Source organism: Dipteris shenzhenensis, chromosome 10 (genome assembly GCF_047967505.1).
Source record: "Dipteris shenzhenensis isolate YYH24624 ecotype China chromosome 10, Dip_SZ_1.0, whole genome shotgun sequence".
NCBI lineage: Eukaryota > Viridiplantae > Streptophyta > Polypodiopsida > Gleicheniales > Dipteridaceae > Dipteris > Dipteris shenzhenensis.
The window spans coordinates 31,048,322-31,073,746 of record NC_141605.1 but is presented as its reverse complement, the minus strand read 5'-3'; the positions used below and the strand labels follow the sequence as shown (position 1 = coordinate 31,073,746).

Here is a 25,425-nt window from a genome sequence, read left to right as displayed (position 1 = left end):
GCTGGTATGCACCAACTGTTATGGTAGGAGATGCAGATGCAGGAAATGGGAATGCTGCAATAAATGCAGAGCAGCAATCTCAAGCCTTGAGTGGACCCAGAGAGTCCTCTACTAGTGGATCTAATGCATGGACAGGGAGATTGAGATCTAGTGAATCGTCACATGGCAGCCCTGATAGTGTTGTGCAGGTATCACATAAGGGAAAAGAAAAAGTAGACCATGCTCCAGTGTTTGATGTGTCTGCTGGTAGCTCTCATGTTGATGGAGAGTCAAGCGGCTCTGAAATGAGCCTTGATGAGGAACTTGGGATTCCTTCTGTTGTTACACCTGGTGCAAGGAAAAGCAGGCATGATTTAAAGATAAATCTCCTGCAACTGATCCAGTTGTACGGAGGTCCACTCGTATTAAGTATCCAGTTGACAGGCTGAGATATGATGGGTATACAGCACATCACTATGCTTATATGGTCAAGGTTCTAGAGGAGCCAGAGCCCACATGTTTTGAGGATGCAGCAGGGCATAAAAATTGGGAAGCAGCTATGGATGAAGAGATGGCTGCCTTGGATGCAAACCACACTTGGGATTTGATGCCTTTGCCTCATGATAAGAAGGCTATTGGCTGCAAGTGGGTTTACAAAGTAAAGCACAATGCTGATGGGTCTGTTAGCAGGTACAAGGCAAGATTGGTTGCCAAAGGTTTTGCGCAGACATATGGAATTGACTATGAGGAAACTTTCAGCCCAGTTGCAAGGATGGCAACCGTGAGAGCAGTAATTGCTATGGCTGCTGCAAAGGGATGGTCTTTGCATCAGATGGATGTGAAAAATGCCTTCTTGCATGGTGATTTGCAGGAAGAGGTTTATATGATGCAACCAGAAGGTTATGAGGATAATTCACACCCCGATTTTGTATGCAGGTTGCGCAAAGCCTTGTATGGCTTAAAACAGGCGCCGAGGGCATGGTCAGACAAGATAGGGCAATATCTTGTCACTATTGGATTTCAGATTTCCAATTCAGATTTTTCACTTTATGTGAAAAGGACAAACAGAGGGATTGTGCTTGTAGTCATCTATGTTGATGACTTGATTATTACAGGTGATAGTGATGCAGACATTAATGAAGTGAAGCTGCTGTTGAAGCAGAAATTTGAGATGAAGGATTTGGGAGAGCTACGTTACTTCTTGGGCATTGAGGTTATTAGATCCCCGAGTGGGATATGGCTGTTGCAAAGGCAATACGGTTTGGACATGTTGTCCAAATATGGGATGACAGGCTGTAAGCCTATCTCTGTTCCATTGGAGCAGAATGTGAAGCTCAATGCAGACACAGGTGAGCTTCTTGAAGATATTACTATGTACAGGCGCATAGTAGGTAGCTTGATTTACATGACTATAACCAGACCAGATTTGAGCTATGCTGTGGGGCTGGTGAGTCAGTTTATGCAGGCACCGAGGAAGCCACATTTGGATGCGGCTAGGCGCATACTGCGGTATGTGAAGTCCACATTGCATTATGGACTGTTTTATGAAGCTGGGTGTGCATTACAGGTACATGGATACACAGATGCTGACTGGGCTGGTAGTGTCTCAGACAGGAGATCTACTAGTGGTTTTATGTTTTCCCTTGGGAGTGGTGCCATCAGTTGGAGCAGCAAGAAGCAGCCAACAGTTGCCTTGTCGAGCACAGAGGCTGAGTACAGGGGTGCAGCAATGGCTGCATGTGAAGTAGCTTGGTTACGGAAGCTACTTGCAGATATGGGACAGTCAATTCATGCAGCAGTTGTCATTCATTGTGACAACATTAGCAGCATCATGCTTGCTAATAACCCAGTTTATCATGCTAGAATGAAGCACATTGAGGTGCATTATCACTTTGTGAGAGAGAAGGTTCTAGCTGGTGAGATTGATCTTGTCTATGTCAGCACTGAGGAGCAGGTGGCTGATATTTTTACGAAGGCATTGGGTACCGAGAAGCTTCGCAGGTTTAGGAGCTTGCTTGGTGTACGTGAGATGGATTTGAGCTTGAGGGGGAGTGTTGAGATATCAAGCTCTACCCCCGATATATCTCCTGGATGACTATCATTTATGTCACCGCCTATGTTAGTTGTACTCGTGGTGTAGTTAGACTACCACGTATGTTTTTGGTTTGGGTTCACATATGAACCACGTATTCTAGGGTTTGACATATAGAGTATTTCCCTCTTCTATTGTATTGTTGTTGTGTGCAAAAGTGAAGAAAGGCTTCACCCTCCAACCTTGTGTCCTCTCTCTTTTGTGTGTTGTGAAGAAAGCTGAACTTGAGTCTCCTATCTCTCTCCCTTATTCTTTACACAAAGTTGGCTGTAACATCTCCTCCATCATGTGCATTAGGAGCTGATGCATCTGAGACAGCCATACCTGAATCCCTTTTCTTTTCTTTAGCTATGCACTTCTTGCATTCACCAATATAATGACCTGGCTTCTTGCAGTAGTGACAAATGCCCTTCTTTTTAGGCTTATTTGCATCACCTTTAGCCTTATAAGAGGACTGTCCTGAATCAGCTTTATGCTGATGTGCAGGCTGATTGGCATGTTGCTTTTGCTGCCCTTTTCCTTTGGGCTTAAACTTAGAAAGCATGCTCGCCAGCCCGTGTTGCCATATTTCTTCTTGTCTGCTCTTCCTGCAACAAAGGTCCTACCAACTCGTGAAAAGAGAGGATTGCTAACCCCCCTCAACGACAAATTCAACGAGGTGTGGAAACCAAGATAGGACTCAGGAAGGCAATTCAGAGTGGTGGTAATCATCTCAGAATAACTTCATCTATATTTAGCAACTATTCCCTCAAATCCTGAAGCTTTGTGAGGTGAGCATTCATAGAATCTCCCTCATCCATATGTGTATGAGATAGCTCTCTCTTCAAGAAGGAAACTCTGGCATCATTTCTTGCTACAAACATACTCTCTAAAATTTCCCAAGCTGCCTTTGAGGTCTTGCATGACCGAGTGTGAGGAATGATGAACCTCTTGACAGAAAGAGAAATCACAAAAGAAGCTTATGCATCCCTAGAATCCTATCTTTTCTGCTCTGCTGTGGGAGCCACTGGAGTGGCAGCTGATCCAATTACTTGTGTTGCATTTTGACCTCTACCTCTGCCTCCAGCTGTAGGAGTGATACGTGTAGCCACAGATTTTGGCCTTGCCTCATCTCCATTGACATAATCCAAGAGATGTCCACCAACCAAGATGTTGCGAACCATAAAACTCCACGAGTAGTTGGTGCAACCAACTTATCCTCCTGTGTGAGGACTCCAAACACCTCATTGGGGTTGTTCTGAGCCATTTCTGCCAGAAAAACCCAAAAACGCAGCAAAGTAGACAAGTAAAATCCCTTCCTGGGATATAAAATGCACAACCAGAGTCTGCCAAAAAATTTTGCCCACAGTGACAGTTACTGTCACAGCCTATCAAAGGCTTAAAATGCACCACAATGCTCTGCACATGCCCAAAAATCTGCAAAGAATATCTGCAAAAAGTGGCAAAAGTCTGCAATTTGACTCACACTGAGTCCAAAACTGCTTGCAAATCTCCCAAATGCTCTTTCAACTCCCAAATTGCATCCAAAATGCAAAAGCCCCAAATTTCTGCAAGAAATTGCACCTAAAAGGAGCAAATTAACTAAAAGCCCCAAGTTTTTGCAATTCTCTGCAAAAAATGCGAAAGCCCCAAATATGCACTCAAAATGCAGGCCAAGCAATGGCTTTCTGCACAAATGCCTGCCAAAAAGAAAACCTTCCTAAGTGCACCTGCAAAGAAAGCCCTGCAAACTACCACCTTACTAGAGTACCCTGTGCAAGTACCCTGATCTAAAATCTGCAACAGTCCGTACAGTGCTCTGCACATGCCCAAAAATCTGCAAAGAATATCTGCAAAAAGTGGCAAAAGTCTGCAATTTGACTCACACTGAGTCCAAAACTGCTTGCAAATCTCCCAAATGCTCTTTCAACTCCCAAATTGCATCCGAAATGCAAAAGCCCCAAATTTCTGCAAGAAATTGCACCTGAAGGAGCAAATTAACTAAAAGCCCCAAGTTTTTGCAATTCTCTGCAAAAAATGCAAAAGCCCCAAATGTGCACTCAAAATGCAGACCAAACAATGGCTTTCTACACAAATGCCTGCCAAAAAGAAAACCTTCCAAAGTGCACCTGCAAAGAAGGCCCTGCAAACTACCACCCTACTAGAGTACCCTGTGCAAGTACCCTGATCTAAAATCTGCAACAGTCTGTACAGTACAGACTGTACGGCTGTACGGAACGACCTTCTGGAAGAACCTGTTGCAGTACGGACGACCTGTACGGATAGTACAGTCAACTGTACAAAAGCCGTACAGAAGGTACAGAATGCAGTTGACGACTGTACGGCGCTGCAGACTAACCGTACAGAATGCAGGTACAAAAGTACGGACGAAGCAGTACGGCTGACAGACAGAGCTGTACAAACGACGGCACTGGTATGGATCCGTACGAGGAGCTGGTCCAAGAGCTTGTCTTGCTCTGATACCAAATATGAGACAAAGGGGAGCAGTGAGCAAGAGTGTGAGCAAAAGTGAGAGCTGAATAACTGAATAGAATGAGTGAAGAACAACACTGAAGTGAGGGGTTTTGTCTAAGTGACAAAACCCTATCCTATCCACTAACCGTAGTTAGGGATTGGACTATGGTTAGGAGGAAAAACCTCATAGAGGGAAAAGTGCCCCTAACCTACTTATTACAATACATTGGCCACTGCCTAGAATATAATAATAATTCTAACAGGAGACCCTTGGCAATACATTTGTTTTACCTTTCTGCATGATTTTCCTTTATCTTGTGTGATTCAAACCATAACGTTAGGCATCCAAAGACGCTCACCATCTTAAGTATACATTACAAACAATTCAAGGTACTGGCCCTTTATCCACCTACACAGTAAAATAATATCCAAACAGTTCAAGGCAAAGATCAAGTGAGCTATCAAACGAGGATTCATCACCACTGGTGGACGAAGCAAAGTACAGAAGGCTTGTGGGCAGCTTGATTTACTTGAGCAACATGCGGCCAGACATCAGCTTTGCGACTGGTGTACTAAGCAAGTTTTCCAATAAGCCCCGAGAAACCATTGGAGGGCAGGGATGCGGGTGCTGAAATACATCAAAGGCACACTTGATTATGGCATCACTTATACCAAGGGCAACATCTTGACCGGATTCTGTGACTCGGATTGGGCAGGAGACGTGGACAGTAGGAGATCAGTGATAGGTTATTGTTTCTCACTTGGATCTGGAGCTATGTCATGGGTCAGCAAGAAGCAACCCACAGATGCTCTTTCTTCTACCGAGGCCGAGTACAAATCAGCAAGCTTTGCTTCTTGCGAGGCAGTGTGGTTGAGGAGGATTTTAGGAAACATGGGTGCAGTGCAGAACAAGCCTACGCAGTTATCATGTGACAATCAGAGTTGCATGGCGATTGCAAATAACCCTGTGTTCCACGCTCGCACAAAACACATTGAGATTCAATATCACTTTGTACGCGAGCTCATCATGGATGGAGAGGTCGACTAGGTGTACTGTTTGACTACAGAGAATGCTGCAGACATCTTCACCAAGACTCTTGGAAGAGACTTGCTAGAGAGGCATCTTCATCGACTTGACATTGGGCCGAAAAAGTAAGTTCACTTGCGGGTGGACATTGAGGGGGGGTGTTAGATATCAATGCTCCACTCTCGTGTAACTATGCGGGAACCAGCTAACTCTACTTGTAAGCCCCCCATATGAGGAGAAGGCAATTGAGTAGCTCGGTTATCCGGTAGGTCCTGGTTTGGACACCAGATGGGAGCCATGTGTGGCCTGATGGCTGGACGGCTTCCAAATGAGTTGGCACACCGCCAACTAGGCTACATGCAAGTGCGGGAAGGCATCCCATGACTGACCGCACTCAGGGTAGACGGAGCATTTTTCGGGGCAGCCCACTCTTGGGTTATGGGGCCCGTTTGGAGCCTCAGATGATCCCGGATGGCTCTGGGCCGAATGGTAACCGTAGGTGAGTTGCTCTATTTAGCGCACCGGTTCTATCGTGTGGTCGGTGGCCTATTTTGGGACCGACCCCCAGTCCGCCCTTTTGGGCAGTCTGGGTCGGTCACCCAATTGGCTCTAACCGACTACTTGTGGTGGCTATATAAGAGCAAGCCCATTTCATCACTGGCTACAGCAACCCTGATTCCTTAGCATCCAGCCTCCGTCTTCTACTGTTTCCAACTCGCCATCAAAGCTTATTTCACAGGAGCGCACGGCTGGGAGGCAACGCCATCTATTGTATCAGTTTTACAGTAATCAAAATTTTGATTCTCCATACTATCTGTTTTCTCTCTTGCGTACAAGATCCTGTTATCTGTTGAGCACAGACGTTGTATTGTTTTCTTACACATGCAAGAGACGGGAGAAAGCAAGCAAAAGCTTAGATTGGACAGGACTCAGCAAGCAAGAGGGCTCAATGAGCGAGCTGCAATTTGAGATTATTGTAATAGAGCTCAAGCAAACTCGCAACAAGTTTTTTTTTAGGTTTCTTTTTTTTTAAATTATTTTGCCTAAATTAGATTAGGGTTACGAAATTAGATTAGGGTTACGAAATGGAGTTTTAGTAGCTGTTTAAGAGTGAAAAGGTTTGTTTTAAATAGTGCAACACTAACATCATGGTTGCACGTTCCGTACATAACATGTTGTATGGGACGACTAATAGTATTGGTGCCGTACCAAGAGAAATCCTAAGACATGGTTTTAAATCACCCCGCAATCCCCCTATGCATGCGTGCATGTACTGGTACTCATGCATATATACACATATAACATATATGTTGTGTGTACTAATACTCGTGCCATACAATATGTATAACACACACATGACACATATTTCATACATAACATAACCCACTTGTGATGTATGCTTAGCCTCTAGCCTGTACTTCTATACGTTCATGATAGTCTACAAATGTAGAGATATGTGTACCATAATAACTTATTAACGTTGTATTCTAAAAACAATAAGCATCTAACATAATAGATATCACATTCTAAGATTAAAATTCTAAAAGTTACCCAATGATTTCATAGAGATTCACATTTGAGTTTTAAAACATAATGCAATCATCTATCATCCATGTCATATGATTCACGATCTTATAAAGAGTCATTGGAATGAGCATCATGCATGAACAAGTACAATTTCAAAGACAAGAGTCATGTTCCAAAAACATGTCACATACATCGTGTCATTTGAAATGTCCAACTATAAAAAGTGAATTCAAAAACAAAATAATAGTAGTGAAACTCAATATTTTAGAGTCTTTCCTTACTTCCCCGGGTTTAGTGCGAGTAATGTAAAGGTGTCATATGTATGGCACATTCCGTATGGCTCATAACGTTAGATGTGTTGTATTCATGCACCTATGACTAGCACTTCATTAATTGCACCTTATTAAAACATTTAGCTATTTCACATATTTGTCATTATATATGCCCTAGAAACTAGCACTCTAATTATCCAAACTTATAGATTCAATCAAAATCCTATATATATACCTTTGTAAGACTAGAATAAGTCCAATCATACTCAAACTCTGAGTTCAAGTACAAAACATGTCATATCATATCATATCATGAACGATTTGAGGTAGGATGAGAGCTGGGACTAAAACTCAAACTCAGAAGCCGAAACCCAGCACTGCAGTCGCTTGTCTATGGGCGGCGAAAATGTCTCGGATCTGCATCTGTCTGGCTGTCTCCTGCTGTGATGGCGAATGGGGACGTGGTCTCCTCGATCTCTAAACCCGTTGAGCTATGTGCAGAGTGACTCCTTGTCTTGCGCGGTCTATCTAAGGAAAGTTGTGATAGGTCGGAGTGTGCTCTAGTCACTCTCCGTGTCACGGGTGGCCTCTACAATCCTCTCTTGGCAATCCACACTGCCCATATATCAGCTAACTCCTCCTCCTCCACCCCATAGTGTCCTGGAGCTGACTAAAATGCATAGAAATAGTGACATGCCGCCGTTCAGCCTCTATCATCCTGTGGTCTGGTCGCCTCCTGCTGCTCTGTGATATGTCATAGCAGGGTCTCCCTGTGTCATTGCATCTCAAGCAGATAAAGCCCAGTGCAGACCTAGTCATGGAAGTGGATCAATCGTGACAGTGGAACGAATCCACTCCCATCCTGATAGAGACAGTGGTATCGCCCCCGGATCTCGTAGTAGGCTAGGCAGGTGATGCAGAGAAAGTGCTCCTCTGTCTCAATCACTCCTAGTGTGCATAGCATGCAGATCCGCTGCTCTTTGGATATACGTGTTGTTCTCCCTGTCTCAATCCTCAACTGATGGGATAAACCTGCATCTGTGCAATGGCGATCCTCAGTGCGTGTGAGACTCCTCTGGCCTCAAGACACTGGGATCTAATGATGAATCCCTCCTCCGAAACTCTCATGAAGTGGTTGCGGTAGAACTCGGTCTTGGTGGGGAGCTCCTAATCTCCCTCCCAATCCGAGATGTGTGGAGCTGGAAGAGGTCTAACCGTATGATACGGTTAATCTCATCTCGTGGGATCGACTCAAGGGGTGCATCCATACTGTACTTAAAGGGAGAGAGATTGTCCATCTGAATCCTGTGTCTGGCGAACCATATGTGGATATAGGTGCATACCATGTATTCACCCCGCTCTTAGCTAGTCGACTGGATGACTCAAGAGCCAACCTTGGTAGTCTCCACTGGGAGTAAGTCCCAGACTCTATGAATGAATCTCATTGTCTGGAAGATGGCATCAGTCTGTAGTGGTGTCATGGCGAACTCTGCCTGTACTATCTCATGCAAGACTGAGGGCTTGCTCCAAATCATCCTAGATCCCATAGTCACTTGTAGCCGCTCAAATCTCCTCCACTCTGCTATCGGTAGATCACATCCCCAGAAGGGTATTGCATACATGGCAGTCGGTCGCACTAGCATATCGAAGAGCCAACACTTCGTCAATGGGTCCTAAAAGTGTGCCTGGAAGCATTGTCTCGCCAATCGTGCTAGAGCACCCCATTCCCGTGTGAGTCATGCATGGGCTGCATGTGTCATAGTGAAAAGGGGTCCTATGAAGACTGCTCCCAAATATGTGTAGGACTGCACTATCTCCACTTGCTTGTCTCGATAAGTGAAGCTGAGTCGACGAAGCACTGCAAGTGAGGTGTTAACAACCATAACCTTGGTCTTCCCAAGGTTGACTGTCAAGTCTCTCTCTCTAAAGTCTCTGTAGTTAACAAGTTGTTAAAGAGGCCTCAAGTTCTCTATTTAGGCACAATAGTTCTAGCTCGCTACATCTTTATCTCCAATTGTAATTACAAAAGGCATTGCTATCAAGCTCCCACGCACTCTTGTTCTTGTAGCTATTCCATTACATTCTGCTTTATACAAACTCCTAATTCTACACTATTCAATCTCGTAAGATTGATGCTAGTAAGTGCATAACAACTTTATCACTAAGCAATGATATACACGGCATTCTCATTTCCATCTAATTCTGAGGGAGAAACTTTCTTGTTATGAACAAATCAAACCAAGCAGCTTTACTTTTATAGATTGAAATAGCATTCATAAGAGAAGCTGAAATGTGTCCAGAACATAACCTTAAATATTCTTATCAAACAAGTAAGTACTTAAATCACCCCTGAGACTCTAGGTGAGCACACATTTGATAGCAAGTGTTATAAAGACACAAGCATACCCTACACTCAAACACAGACACACATAGCATAAGATAACAACAATTTCAACAACACGCTCATGATTTCTCTTAATTTATACCCAGTTCTATGGAATCAAAAGGAAACAAGGGTATCAATGCAAATGGTATGCAAAGAGAGCAGATGGTGAGACTTGCCTGTAAAAACCTCGCTGTAAGACCAAGAAAGGACCACATTATCATACTTCTCTTTTCCTTTTCGTCTCCTTTTCCCAGATGTCAGATCTATAAAGGACCTAGATCGCTGCCCCAGGAGAGAAGAGCCAGCATTCTCTTGTTGCAAACGAGCTGAATCTCTGGATCTCCTTCGGGACCTTCCCTCAAATTCTTCATTGCTCATGCTTTGACCATCAACTAAGGATCCTAATACTGCCCCAGAGCTACCAGGTCGATTAGTATCAACAGCGAATGGAGCAGCAGAAGTACTTGGTCGATCTATAAAGGGCACATTTACTTGAGCAGACGCGATTTTCATCTGCTTCCTAGTCTGAACAATTTGGTCCAACAGTTGGGTTCGCAACTCTGATAGTCTGCAAAAGCATGCACATGGGTAGAAATGTGAGTGGAGAGAACAATACTTAGAGAAACAAGCTAGACTCTCCTTCAAAAGTCCAAGTCAGTAAGCTAAACAATGAAATCTTCAGAAAAAGACATTAAAAAGGTGAGCATAGAGATATTAGCATGCAAAACGTAGACCACCCTGGACTTTCTAAAAGACATTAAAAGGTGAGCATAGAGATCTAAGCATACAAACATAGAGCATCCAGGAATATTACATCTCATATCTTCTCCGGGCTTCTTCTCTATGCATGAAAGGAATCCCAGTTTTTTGATCATCCAAAGAAAGTGATGCATCAACACCTGAGCAGCATTATCAATTTGCAATTAGTTGGTCATTGTCATGTGCATTGTGTACAGCCAGCATGCCAAAAAGGAAACCCAAATGCACAATTACATACAAATTGTCCAATTTTAGCAAAGGAGTCTAAAGCTAGGCAAAATATCCTTAAGGACATCCACGCAGACACTTCAAAATATGAAATTGTTTATGCCATGGAATCTCAAATTGCTTCTTCACAGGGACAATTCTAACAGATCACACACAGCCTGATTGATCAACACTCATGTTCTCAGATTGGTCAATGAAGTTTGTAATATTGTGATGTACACATTTAGTAAGAACATGATGTACTGCAATCCACTTTCAAGGACGTCAATGTCTATATGCATGTGTATGCCAATTTATTGTATACTATATGATTTCATTTTAGTCACTCTAAGCAAAAAAATGCATAGACAATCTAGCTAATAGGGCACCCAGCAATGCTACCACTTAAGATAGAAATAATCAACAAGGCTCAAAATGGACGAAAACTTTAGAAGGTGAAATTTGCATGCTGCTAGTATGGCGGGAACATATATCTAGATGAACCCACAAGCATGCCCAAACTCATCCTCTAATGGAGATGTTATGCAGAATGAACACGAAAAATATAAACTGGATACTGAAGGAAATGCCGAGCTATACTAGAAACAAGGGGACTCTAGGCTTGAGTACAAGAAATTGATGCTGGGTGCTCCCTGTGTCTATGGATACACCTTTCAACCTAGCACAATAGCGCACAATTCAACCAAAACACGTTGCCTTTGGGGATTTTTCTTGCAACAAGTACACCTTGGGACAACAGAGTCTTTTGCAAACATAAGCTTTGAAGCTTGGGCAGTTTTTTGGCACTAGATTCTAAGACCGCCTTTCTCTCATTTGCTTTGCCAGTTGGTGCATTTGCCTTGTATTTCAGCACCATGTCTGGTGGCAAAGATGATTTGTTTGGGCTGATTGGGGCCGATGACAAGCTTGATGGCACCAATTACCCCATGTGGTCATACATGATGGGACATGTTTTAGTTGCCAAGAATCTATGGCATATTGTTTCAGGTTCTGAGGCCAGGCCTACACGCACTGTTACTGGTGCTACACCTGCAGCCTCTGCTTCTTCAGGTGATGGGTCTTCAGGAGATGGTTCTACTGCTACAGCCAAGACTCCTGCTCCAAGTGCTTTGCCTCCTTCACAAGAGCAAATTCAGTGGGATGGTCGTGATGCCAAAGCACATGCCTTGATAGCTCTTTCAGTGAAACGGGTTATTATCCCTCATATTTGGTCTTGCAAGACAGTTAAGCAAGCATGGGATCAGCTTGCATCTTTGTATCAGGTGTGGAATGAGGCGAGGGTTGCCTATCTCTACAAGCAATTGAAAGATTTAAAGCCTGATGAGGGTGGTAACATGGATGCCTATCTCACTAATGTGAAGGATTTGAAAGAGCAGTTGGACAACATTGATGAGATTATTTTTGATTCTCAGCGGGTTTCTGATACCCTTGATGAGTTGCCTGATTCATATCAAGGCTTTGCTACTACCTTGAGGTTGGTTGCAGGAGGTGATGCCAATCATTTCTCATTTGACCAGCTTGTTGCTCTTCTTCTTCAAGAGGAGCAAAGTTGTGTAAATCGCAATGCTACTATGGCTAGTGATCAAGCATTTGCTACCCATCATAAACACAAAGGTAAAGGCAAGGTTTCAACTGGAAAGCCCTCTCATTCCCATGCTGATCATTCACATGGTGCCTCTTCTTCACGGGATAACAAAAAGAAGAAGAGATGTAACTATTGCAAGAAACCTAGGCATGATATTTCTGAATGCAAGAAGCACATAGCATCTGAAAAGAAAAAGAAAGAGTCTGGTCTTGCAGTATCTGGTTCTTCTAGTGCAGAAGATCGACATGAGTCCGCTAATTTCGCACAAGACCACATATGGAAACCTTTAGGTGAAAATTGCTAGAAAGTAGTTGCAAATTGGCGGTTGGAATCAAGTGGTGACTATCATGGCAACCACAAGTAGATCTTCATCCTCTATAGTCACTAGCATTGCAGAGCATACGCCTCCTAAAGAATTGCCATGGTACACCTTTTTGTGGGCTGTTTGAAATCAATGTTCCTTGCTCTATTATGTCTTGAAATCAGAACTATTATGGGACAGCTAGCAAAAGCAAGGGGGAATTGCTGCTGCACATTGTGGGACATCAACACCACTTTTAACATCGTTCACTGGCGGATGTGGGGGAGTACATCAAAACTGAAAATATTGTTGTGTTTTAGTTAAGGAACTAACCTTATTGTGAATTTCAGCATTTGAACTATTTTGCAATGCATCCCAAGAAGGGATGGATGGGAAAATTTTCTGGAAAAAAGCATATCACTTCCTGCACAAAGTTATTCAGCTCATTGGAGCTTACATCTAAGGGGGATAGTGTCACATGTGCCAATAATGCATCATATACCGTGAAAGGTATAAGGTATTGGGCAAGTTGCACTTACTACTGTCTCTGGTGGTATTGTCACTCTAGATCATGTGCTTTATGTTCTAGGCATTTGTAAGAACCTCATTTCTATTTCAGCCATTGCTACATGTGGCTTTCAGGTTATTTTTTATGGTGTGAGCTGTGCAGTGCATGATGTTACACGTGCCTCTACCCTAGTTTTGACTGGCACATTGTCTAGCGGTCTTGACAGACTTGATGCTTATGACAGATGTTCAGATGATGATGCTGCACTTGCCGATGCACGCGCCTTTACTATTGATTCTACCATGGCAGATACTCATTTGTGGCATGAGAGGTTTGGACACCCTAGTGAAGTTATATAAGGAAGATATGGTTGTGGATCGTCCCAAAATGCATATGCCTACCAAACATGTTTGTGAACCATGCTTACTTGGTAAGATGCACCATGTTGCGTTTCCCAAGGATGGGAGAGTTGGTGATTCACGTAAGCTTTATCTGGTTCATAGTGATGTTTGTGGACCCATGAGGGTTGCAGCTCTTGGGGGGTTCTACTATTTTGTTACTTTTATTGATGATTTCACCTACACTTGGATTTTTGCATTGAAATCCAAGTCTGGTGTTCCTTCATGCTTCAAGCACTTTATTGCCTTGGCTGAGAATGAGAGTGGGCTGCACATTGCTCATATTAATACAGACAGGGGGGGTGAATACATGTCGAAGGAGATTGCTATTTTTTTGGCTTCCCGTGGCATTAATCATCGATGCACAGTGCCTTATACTCCTCAACAGAATCCCGTGGCTGAGCGGAAGAATAGATCCACGATGGAAATGGCCAGATGCATGTTGAAAGGCAAACATTTGCCTAATAAGTTGTGATTGGATGCGGTCATGTGTGCAAATTACATCTTGAATAGATGTCCTACAAAGGCATTGCAGACTCACACACCTTATGAGGCTTGGACGGGTCGTAAGCCTCGCATTTCCCACATGAGGACTTTTGGATGCTTAGCTTATGCTCATGTTTCTTCACAGAGACGCACTAAGTTGGATGATAAAGCTGTTAAATGCATTTTTCTTGGGTATAGTTCAGAGAGCAGGGGGTGTAAGCTATATCAGCCCCGCAAGGGCAAGTGTTTTGTCAATCGGGATGTTGTGTTTGATGAATCTTCCACTATGCCTTTTTCCATCCAATGCTCGGGATGATGTTCCATCTGAGGTTGTCCCTCCTCCATCTATTGGTCATTTACAGCCCCATGTGCATGCAGAAATTCAGCCTGATATGCCTATCATTGATCAGGATCATTTGCACCGGGCTCTTGACCAGGAAAGAGCAGAAATTCAGAAGCCTAAAAAGGTACCCCGTTGGCTCCTTGACACATTAAAAGACAGCAAACAAGACACTCCTTTGCCAGCCTGTACGAGAGTAGCTGTCCGGAAAGAGCATGCTAGTTTTGTTGCTTATGCTTTGGTTGCTACAGCATGCGATGAAGAGCCATTATATCATCAAGATGCCTTTCAGAATGATTGTTGGATGAAGACCATGCAAGCTGAATTGGATTCTATCCATCAGGTTTTTGCTATGTTGACCTGCATTTTTGAATATTGGCAGAAATTACATAAGGCATCCAAGTGTGCCTGCATAGAGAGAGAGTCATATAGCATCAATGGTGTCATCAACATTGTCCTCATAAGTACAATGTAACCTCATGATGGTGTAGGTATCAAGGGGGACACGGGAGAAGGCAAGATCGTGATGATGTGTAGCCCGTGATGGAGCGTTGGCGGCAATCTGTGGGTGCACTCCGTCTCGATCTCCTGCCGATGACCCTACTCTTAATCGAAGCTATTGTAACTCCTGTGGGTGGTGCTCCAAGTCTGAACAAGGAGGGGAGGTTGTCAAGTGTAATCTGTGTGTTCGTCTGCTATCGAGTGTGGCGTGTCTCGGACTCTGGGTCTTTGTTGGGTCTCCCGACCGAGGCTGTGTGGTCCATACGGTCTAATTGGAAAAACTCGGTATTCCTGCTCTGAGAGAGATCGAACTATGTGTCGGAAGCCTATCTCCATGCCCTGAGTAGAAGCTCTCTACGCCGAAGTGCCTCGTCAAGGAAGACACCTCTGGTCTGGGTATGTAAGGAGCTTGGTGAGGGGCCCAAAACCGTCTCTGAAGAGGCAATGATATCGGCCACAGATCTCATAGTATACGGGACATCTGAATGCGAAGTGCTCCTCAGAGTCTATCTCATGTCGATCATATGCGGCCCTTCCTAGGGAATCGGGATCCCCTCAGCTCGTCCACTCTCGATACGGAGTCAGTGCGATGACACTCGAAACTGCCCGATGGCGTTCCTGAGTGAGTGCGGTACATGGATCTGCGTGTATTCTAGGGGGGTAATGAAACTTTCCTCTGAAAAGTGAGGCAGTGATCTCTGTAGAATCTGAGCTTCACTGGAAGCTCCCTAGGCTCCAACCAGGTCCTAAAAGTGTGTAGCTGTAGGAGGTCCTCTCGAATGACCTGGTTCACCTGGTGGTACCCAAGTGGGATAGATGGAGCATCTAAGTTGTACTAGAAAGGAGGCAACCTGTCAATGTGGAGTCCCAGTCTCTCGAACCACCTACGTGTCGTGCATACCACCCCTCTCATCTCCTCCATCTGCGAGACTCATGGATGATGCCAAAGCCAACCATGGTAACCCACGTCGTTTTGAAAGATCCATACTATCTGACTCGATGGAGATAGGTGATAGTCAAGAAGGCGGCATCTACCTGCAAGGAGGTAGCTCCGAACTCGACCTGTGACACTGATGGCTTGCCTCGGATCATCCGTGAGAGCAACAGGATCTATAATCGCTCTACTCGACCCCACTTTGTGTCTGAAAGGTCTGGCCCCCAACAAAGGGTTGCCATACATGCCCGCTGGTCAAACCAAGGAGTCAAATAGGGAGAGAGAGAGAGAGAGAGAGAGAGAGAGAGAGAGAGAGAGGGGGGGGGGGCAAAATAATTGGGAATGAAAATAGTAAGTTGAGCATCAACCAATGGATGCAATTCCCTTTGAGAAGAAATCATCACTAAGCCCTTGGCATGCCAAAGAAGTGGGAATGAAAATAGTAAGTTGAGCATCAACCAATGAATGCAATTCCCTTTGAGAAGAAACATCACTAAGCCCTTGGCAGGCCAAAAAGGGAAAAACAAGCAAAGCACACATCTTACACAGCTTTTGCATTTAGTAAACTAAGGTGCCACTCGAGGCAGACACCTCTATGCTCATGTAATAGAGGCTGCAAGTTCTCCAAGTTACCTCGTGTAGATTCACCATTTGAATGCAAGAGAACCTGCAATCCGTCATTAATATGTCAAATATCCATACAAATTCCAAAGGTGAGTTAGGATAAAGACAACAAGATATAGCAGCACAAAATCTGACCATGCCATATACATAAAAATAGACCAAACAATATGGAAGGGAAATAAGGATAACTAGTAATTTGCTATAATAGGCAAGAATGCAACTTGAATAGTACAACTATGCCATATCAATTCAAATAGAAATGGACATCAAAGGATGTGAAAAACAAGAAAGAAAATAAGAAATAATGTGCTAGTTATTAAGTTGACAAGCATGCACTTTTGATATAGTACAATGATGTCATTTAATTTCTACATACAATGGACATTACAAACAGTATGTACAAGAGAAGAAGCAAAATTAGTAGCGAGCAGTGTATACTTACATCCGAATTCTCATAGGGTAAAATCTTGTTGTCCACTTTTGTCCCTTCATACACATCGCTAGAATAACCTGGTCCGTTATCCACAAATTTGTTCTACATTAGATGGCTTGGTTGAAAAACGAGATCTCCACACACTAAAGCTCCGCATGATAAATGTGTGACTGGCCTCTAGTTTGACTCTAAAACAAAAATTGGCTGTATAGAGTACCAAAAGTAGTGGCATCACGCCTCTTTATCACAGATCCATCAACTATAGCAAGTTGTAGCTCTGTGTTTTGTGCCTTCCGCAATCTCTTTCTCTTCCTCTTCTTCTTCTTCTCATCATTGCCTGTCTAAAAAAAGAGAAAGTAAGGACAACGTCAGAAGGAAGCCTGGGTAATGTTGGTACCACAATGGGAACCAGACAGCATTAAAAGTTGGAGCAACTTATCCGTTAATTTGTGAGATCATGTGCTTATGTTAGTTTAATTTGCTCCTTGAAATAATAATGTGTCCATCCTCGTTTTATCACTCCAACATCGAAAATGCATTATACAAGAGAATGTGTTTGATTATTTTGCTCAGTACATCACCATTAAAGAACAAGCCTAAAGAACAGTGACAATGGCAGATGGTTAAATTAGGAATGTGTAAGCGACTGTAAAGAAAAGTATGACTAAATGAGAAAAGTAATAAAAGCAAAGCTACGCTTCAAGCATAAGCTGCCATCTGGGTTTCAAAAGATGGTTGAATTAATGCCGGCAAAGGGTGCTCCAAAGTATGGGCACCCAAAAACATTCATGGACGGGCTAGAATGGGCATGCTTAGTTAGGAGACACGGACAAGAATGCCAAGTGGTTTCCTAAAAGAGATACCCCATCCTTAGAGTCTAGACCCCAAACACATCAGAAAAAGTCGATCGGAGGAGCATAAAGGGGCTGACAAAGAGCTTCCTAGCTGGTAGATAATGAACTACGATCTCTCAAGCTATTATATGCATATGTAGTGCTCTAATACATGGTATCAATCGAAAACAAGTGCAAGATTCAAGCTGAAGGGTGCTGTCCCCCTCATTTCATTCAAGGCAGGAGATGTGCTTACAAACAATATTACAGGGTTAGATTATTGATCACAATTGAGTCCTAACAATCATATACATTTATGTCTTTAGCATGATGGTGTATAAAGGCTACTCTGATCAGAGCAACCGTGTCACGATGATATTGAAGAAAAAGTTGCCATGATATTGAAGAAAAAGTTGCCGACTAGCAGACCATGTGCTGTATGTATGTATGTACATATGTACGTACACATATTTATATACCTACGTAGGTAGATACATGGGTAGGTGTGCTTGTACACGTGTAGGTAGGTAGATATGCTCTTACACGCATACGTAGGTAGGTAGTTACGAATGTATAGGATGACCCCCAAGGTCCAGAGATCCACCAGGTTTCTCACATCCAGCGAACCCAGCAGAATCCAAATGTTCAGTCCATTCGCACTATAAGTTTCAGTAGTGACTTTGAATCCAGGTTGTTCTTGGTCCCAGCAGAAACTCACCCAGAAAGTTTATCCATCTAATCAGCAGAAGGGGATGTCATGTGCAGCCCCTACAGAGATGTGAGTACACTATCAGCCAGCTCTAGGGCTGCAAGAGTAAGAGGCATGCCCACACAAGCAAGGGAAGGGCCACACATGCATTTATAGGCAGCGGAACAGAAGCCAGAGTAGCAGCAAAAAAGAACCAATCCTATCAACTCAAATCAGGTCAAAGGTTGGTCCAGTCAGCCTACTCAGTCAGATCAGGTCCACCAGCTCCAAGCGGCTCAAGCAACAAGTACCCTTCAGCATGCAACTATTTGTGCACTCCATAAAAGTCCTGGAGAGCCGCCACGACGATAGGAGGAATCATGTCTGCTGCAGACGTATCACAGAAAGCTACTGTACCAACAGCATATAGGGTTTATACTCACTTTGCCACCACGTGTGAAATTGAGATGGTGGCTAATCGGCAGCCAATAAGCAAGCAGTGGTGCAAGCAGCCGTACAGGGGAGCTTCTCAAAAAATGGGAATATTTTTACACAAAAGGCACAGGTGACTGACCAATAAAAGCAAGAAGGTTTGCACACAATACTTGACAATGCCATTATTTCTATGGAAGTTCTTCTCCAGAAGCAACTACTGCTGAATGTGATCTGTCATTAACACAACTGAAATATCCATAGGAACTGCAAACACTAGCAGCAAAAAGCAACAAAATGGCAAACCATAAACACCCATCCCCTAGCAGTTCCAAATTTCACCACATAGACATGGACTTAAAACTTCAAACTTGTATGCTTCACATCATTAAACATGTTTTTCAGATGAGAAACTATTAGAAACTTTTGGGAACGTTTAACGTTTTCAAACTCCTAGTTGGGTGCAACCCTGTATTTTAAAAAAATCGACAATGACCTTTGACGAATATAACCATTCTCGTGCTGACTAGATACATATGATCTGATGCTTATTGGAAAGTAACAGTAACATCATAAAGGCTTCATGATATACCACCTATTCAGACTCCTATTATTGGATGTATAAGTAAAATCAAAGAGGGATCTTGTATATCCCAACCTATTTGGACTCATATACTTGATCATTGACGATTACACAATTTGACATGTGGTTGAACTATATTTAGAATCCAGGTTCTCCATAAATGATAAATTGAGATACATCAGGATTCAACAAAGGTTGTTCATGCATCTCACATTTGTGGAGTTCCGAGTTCCAACAAATTCCTTTCTGCTGCTTATTTGAATGAATTAAATTTGACTTTGCAAGTTTGTATGTCTACATAAAATTCTATCTGTATGAATAGATTTAAATCTTTTTATTTTAGATAGACATGCCAAAAAAAAAAGCTCCCAAATCTTTGGAAACATGGTTCCAAACACGTGTGTTTGGGAACATCTGGCAATTATGCCAAAAAACTACTGTGCAGTCTTTACGTTGTTTTGGTGCATCATGTCAACTTCACACCAGTCAAAGTGTGCCCATTTATATATGGACCAACGTGCTGAGTTTTGAACCACTACTCTTGAGAGAAGGCAGTAATAGACTAACCTAAGCAGAGACAACCTTCACAATGAGACAGTTTTTCACTACTTAACCATTCTTATTGGCAAGAAAATTACTTGAGGAGGATAGCTGACTGGGCTGCACAGCCAAGGACAAAATATATCAATTGGAAAAGGTCTGCTCACATAGCAGTAATAGATATGAAGCATTCAACAACTTTAGAGCACAAAGAAACAAAATGAGTGAAGTAATGCATGCAGTCTTCGTGAGCTCCAACCATTAACCTCAACCTGAAAGTGGGCATGCATCAAATGTGAAAAGGTCCACGTTAAAATTTCACACTTTTGAACATGGCCAATTGTTAGACCTGTACACAACATACATTTTGCACAATGTTCTGGAAACGTATGACAACTTCCACTTAGACAAGCCAACACATACCCAATAAAGCAAGTTTTATCCAAACAATATAACAACTCTTTAAAATAACTTTTGTTAGAAAAGTATACTAGCGTCAATTCTCACCAAGGGAACATTTAATATCTGTTTCCTCCTTTTCTTCAAAATATTTGTATGGCACTTTTGGATATAGTGGAACAAATGATGACGAGTGTGCTTCCCCAAGAGGTCCTCTTTTATAGCTGGATTTCTTGATAGCCATGCATCTATGACTTTTGCTCCAACCACACATGAAGAATCAAGTGATTCGAGCCATGCATAAACTGGTCTCCATTTGTCACTCCGTTTGAACCGAGGGGTAGGTGGCTCCACCAACTCCAATGTCTCCTTCTGAATACAGCAGCACTTCCAATAAATATCAAACTTAACATTAACAAAGAAACTGAAAGCTGCAAACAAGAGATCACAAACTTGAAAGAAAGACCAGACCAATTAAATGAAGCCACATTGAACAAAAGCAACACCTTACAATTCCTTGCCTGCCAACAAACTTGCATTGCTATACAAAGCAAATTTACCAATTATATTAGTGAGAGCCCCTAGATAGCCCAAAAGATGCACCGTAATCAATTGTCAATGTCGGAAAAGTAAGGCTATTGTGCAAGCAAGTGAGATGATCAAATTTGTATAGATGAACTTGCCTTGAAAGTGCTAAGTCAAGATCTGAAAAAAAGAATGGATTCTAGGATGTCTAGGGGAAGCTTGGTCCCATGCTGAGTTTAAATAAATTCAGAAACGTTTGTGACACACGTGATTTATTCTACCATGTTGTTGCCGTGGAAGTTGGGAAATAAAGGAAATTTCAGCAACGTCCATTAAACAAAGTCGTGAGGTAGAGCTATTAAATTGCAAAGACCAATATCGAAATCTTGCTGACATAGAATTAACTATACAGCCTTAGACAAACCCCCCATTTACGAGGCATTAATTCTTCCACGTGTCCTACATCAAAAATCATAAACTTAAAATAGTGTGGCATATGATGAACATAAATTTGCCCCATTGTGTACATAATGCATTAAATTTCTGAGTATGGACGCTGTGGTACGGAGGAACGACTAGAAAGGGAATATGACATAATTGATACATACGATGAATGAAAGAAAAATAACAAAATGATAGTTGGTACTAGGTGAAATGACTGCAAGTTTGGTGCCCGGATGAATAGGACTTAAGGTTCGTGAGGGCTAAAAAAGGGCATCGAAAGGGTGCACAAAGGTGAATCAAAAGGGCGCGGCAGGGCTACAAAAGGACATCGAGGGAGTGCACAAAGGGTCAATCAAAAGGTTATGGCAGGGCTACGGACTCTGGGGTCAAAGGTTAAACTTTTAATGAATTATTCCGGGTATCTAGAAGGCGATCTCGCGGCCACAATATAAAAGAAGGGCGAATTGTACACAAAACAAACGACTACCTGCTCCGTTCGCCTCATGAGCTTGTGCTGCGACACCAGAAACTTGAAAAGATGAGAACGAGGCATGGTCACAATCTCGCTCGATAGACTCTGCTTGTTGCTCTGTAGCCACTCCTCCACTTCCTCGTACGTCACATTCCTTCGCCTGGGCAGACTCCACAACCACGCTCGAGCTGCTTCCCACCCGTCCTTTCCTACTATTTCCTCTGCCGCTCGCTCCCCCTTTTGCTCCCCCCCTCCCCCCTGCCCGATTGCCTGCCCCCCTGCTGCGAACGGTACGATTGCTAACGCATTCTGCACGTCCTCGATGCTCGGATACTCCTCCTGCTCCACCAGGACCCAGTCTCCGAGGGGAGGCTCACCGATTCCGAGTTCTCCGCCGCTGGCATCGTTTTGCGCAGCACCACCACCACCACCATCATCTCCTGGACAAGCAATCGCTCCCTCTGCGCTGCTTGCTGGATCTCCGTTATCAACAATTCCAACACTGGCCATCTGAAGCAAAAAACGAAAGGATGTTGGTAAATCGTGCTGTGAGGAAGGAGGAGGAGATGGAATTTTTCAGGGATGTTTGGAGGAAATGGAATGGAGAGGATGAAGAGCCATAGCCATGGCCGGTGATTGATCGGAAGGGATGAAATAATCAAGCAAAAGTTGTGGATGAAGATGGAGAAGATGTATCATCCATCATCTTGCAAGGGTTTGCTTTCTTCTTGAAAACCTCTCACAAAACACACACAAAAACTCACCATAGCCAAAAGCTTAGAAGATGATGAAGATGCCATTACAACGAAAAAAAAATTTTCCCCACCCATATAAGTCAAATATTAAGTTTTGCTAAGTACTTTTCCTATCACCCCCTTAGTTTAAGTAACTCTTTCTCACTAATCTTCTATCTTGGGAGTAGGCACCCGAACTTACCTACTATCTCTGAAATAATGCTCGAGTCTAATGTATAAGGGCATCTGTGTAGTTAGGCATTCGAACTTACCTACTATCTCTGAAATAATGCTGGAGTCTAATGTATAAGGGCATCTGTGTAGTTTTCCTGCCTCTATAGAGGAGGCTGGTTTTCCTCTTTTCTTTTTGTGTACTTTCTCACTTTTGATCATACCTTTTTTTTCTCTCACAAAAAAAAAATCATATCAGTAGCTCATCTCTCAACGTCTAAGGGGATGGTTGTATCAACGAAAGTTGTGTGTTTTGTTGCCTTGTATTTCCAATTCTCTAGTCAAACCGAGGCCCTTTCCACCTTGCCTGAGTCTCTATAAGCTGCAATTGAATCCACCATTTTTGTAAGCGAGAGATTTTGCCTTAACATGACACAAGGCAATGGAGTTTGTGGGTGGTGCTTGAAGGGAAAATCAAAGATAGAAGGTAGACACTTAGCTTTAATTGGTAAAGTCTTTTTCTTGGGTTGACCACCCTTATAATAAATCCGGTATATTCCCCCCCCCGCCCAAAAAAAAAGCTTTGATTGGTAAAGTAGTCAATTTTGCATCGCATTTACTGTAAGGCCAATGAGGCGATGTTACTAGAAGAGGTAGTTTAAAAGAGTAGGAGAGAAACAAGACTTAGAACCAAACAAGGCCATCAGCATGGACCAAATTTTAACCAATGCCAAACGCATTATTAGTAATCAGTTTAAAAGTGAGCCTTGAATAAAGGCAGGCCTTACCTATTTTGAGGAAGGGCCAAAAAAGGTTAAGTTTGTGTCCAAGAGAAAAATAACAAGTTAGAGAAGCCTTAGTGGAATCACTTCTACTTGTGGAAGCTCTAAAACTCACCATTACCAAAGCTTAGTTAGCACAAGCATAAAAGGAAAGCCTCATATGAATATGAACATGATGAAGTCTCAAATATTCTCTAAGAGCAAAGACATTGTCCACCACACACAATGCATGGCCTTCCCAATAGAAAACAAAGGAAAAAAAACAAAGTGGCAAAACCATTGCAATCCCCCATTGGGCATAATATAGAGTGGCTCAAAAGGAAATACAACAAGGTGACAAAAACACTATAAGGCATAATATAAAGTAGCTAAACAAAAGGGAAAATAATGTCTTACTAAAAGTGGCAAAGGAGAGGGGTGATATTAGAGGAAAGGAGGGGGAAGAAAGAGATTGATTAGGATGGAGAGGAGAAGCTAGAAAGTAATTAGAGGAGAGTGGACAAAAAATGGGGCAAAAAATCAGTCTAAGGGGATCCCATTGATTGGGGTGAGGGGGGCAGGGGGAGGGGGGGAGAAGGCCTCTTCACTACAAGGGTCTCACCCACAAGGGTGATTGTAGGTGACTACTTCCCCCCAAAAGGCGCATCACAATGGGCCGAAATTTTTTACCTAACTAGCACAAGGTCGTGGGTGGTCTCTTACAATGCTTAATTAATCAAAATTTTCACCAATTCAACTATAAATAATCTACATCATTTAGCAAACACGATGTCATGGATTAGGAATGATGGCATGGTAGAAAAATGTTTTAATTAAGGATTCACTTTGCGTTATCAAAAGGAGACGTTCTACAATTTATACATGCTCAATAATTTTCAAAACCATAAAAAAAAGAGAAAATATTAATCACCGTTGCTTATTCATGCCTAAGGCAAAGCAAACTACACATGGACTAAAATTTTATACTTGTTTTAAAAAATGAATAACTAAGGGGCATCATGTAGTACTAGCCTCTTTATTGACATAACCTCTTTATTACACAAAGCAATGAAACTTACCTAGAGTCACGTTTTGCCAAATCATTGGTGTTGGAAACAAACACAAAGGTGGCATGAAATACCATTTTGACATCAATGAACATAAAGATGTCAACATTTAAGGGCAACTTTATTTGTATTTTCAATGCCTACCAACAAGTCCTTTTGCATAGTTGTGTTGGCTAGTGATAAATTTTGTTAAATCACATCAAGCGATAATCCCCAGCTCCCCCCCATTGGTGATTTTTGCTTTGCAATTTAGAGAAATGGCATAAAGCAATGATTTATGTGCATAACCTCATGTGGAAAAAGAGAGAATGAGCTTTGTTGTACTTGCAAAAGCAAACGTGATGAATTAAGCTTGCAATGGATCTTCAATTTTTTTTAAGATTATATTCCTTCTTCATTGTTACATTCATTCTTAGCTAATTCAAACTCCTCCGCTTCTAATGACTCATCCACATTGGCCTATTGATGTATGTGAGCCTTACAAATTGTTCACGTGATACTAGCTCTCATTCTTGTTGCATGTCGAATTCACCAACCATGTTAATTGGGTCATTATGACAACCATGTACTTGATATTCTAGTGGGCATTCTTTATTTCAATTTCAGACCCTTCAAAGACAAGCCTTGCACGAGGGCTCACATGTATGATGTACCACTAATTGAACTACATCCTCGATCCTCTCCTTAGGTTGATGCTTCTTGCATTGCATCATGCAATCGCCCTTGAGTACAATTACAAAGGGTATTTTCTCTTAGGCTTCTAAACTTACATTGTGCTCACCCATTTTGTCTTTAAAATGTAGCCTTGTCCTTCTCTTGTTTGTTTGTTGCCTCCTCATAATTCATTATCTATTTTTCCCTCTCAAGAAATATGTAAGTATAGAAGCATGCAATAAAAGATTTTCCCAAGCATATAGAGCAACTTTTCATAGTCAATTTTGA

The 25,425-nt window shown here is 42.5% G+C and overlaps 2 protein-coding genes across 2 annotated transcripts in view; both read right to left on the bottom strand.

Moving 5' to 3' along the window:
- Positions 1-21,964, bottom strand: part of LOC147897690 (uncharacterized) — a 73,433-nt gene extending 51,469 nt beyond the window's left edge. The window contains exons 1-7 of the mRNA XM_087380669.1: positions 21,766-21,964; positions 20,418-20,681; positions 17,052-17,175; positions 16,844-16,911; positions 16,411-16,444; positions 10,552-10,636; positions 9,910-10,305 (exon numbers count right to left, since the gene is read on the bottom strand). Of these exons, the coding sequence (XP_087236795.1) occupies positions 9,910-10,305; positions 10,552-10,636; positions 16,411-16,444; positions 16,844-16,911; positions 17,052-17,175; positions 20,418-20,681; positions 21,766-21,831 (1,037 nt within the window). The 5' untranslated portion in view covers positions 21,832-21,964. The remainder of the gene's footprint in view (positions 1-9,909; positions 10,306-10,551; positions 10,637-16,410; positions 16,445-16,843; positions 16,912-17,051; positions 17,176-20,417; positions 20,682-21,765) is intronic.
- LOC147897689 (uncharacterized) lies at positions 21,897-22,554 on the bottom strand. The gene is made up of 3 exons (XM_087380094.1): positions 22,515-22,554; positions 22,021-22,260; positions 21,897-21,938 (listed from the first exon to the last, which is right to left on the bottom strand). Exons 1-3 carry the CDS (start codon positions 22,548-22,550, stop codon positions 21,897-21,899), a joined length of 318 nt encoding a protein of 105 aa, XP_087236220.1. The 5' UTR covers positions 22,551-22,554.
- Between the last annotated feature and the right edge of the window lie 2,871 nt (positions 22,555-25,425).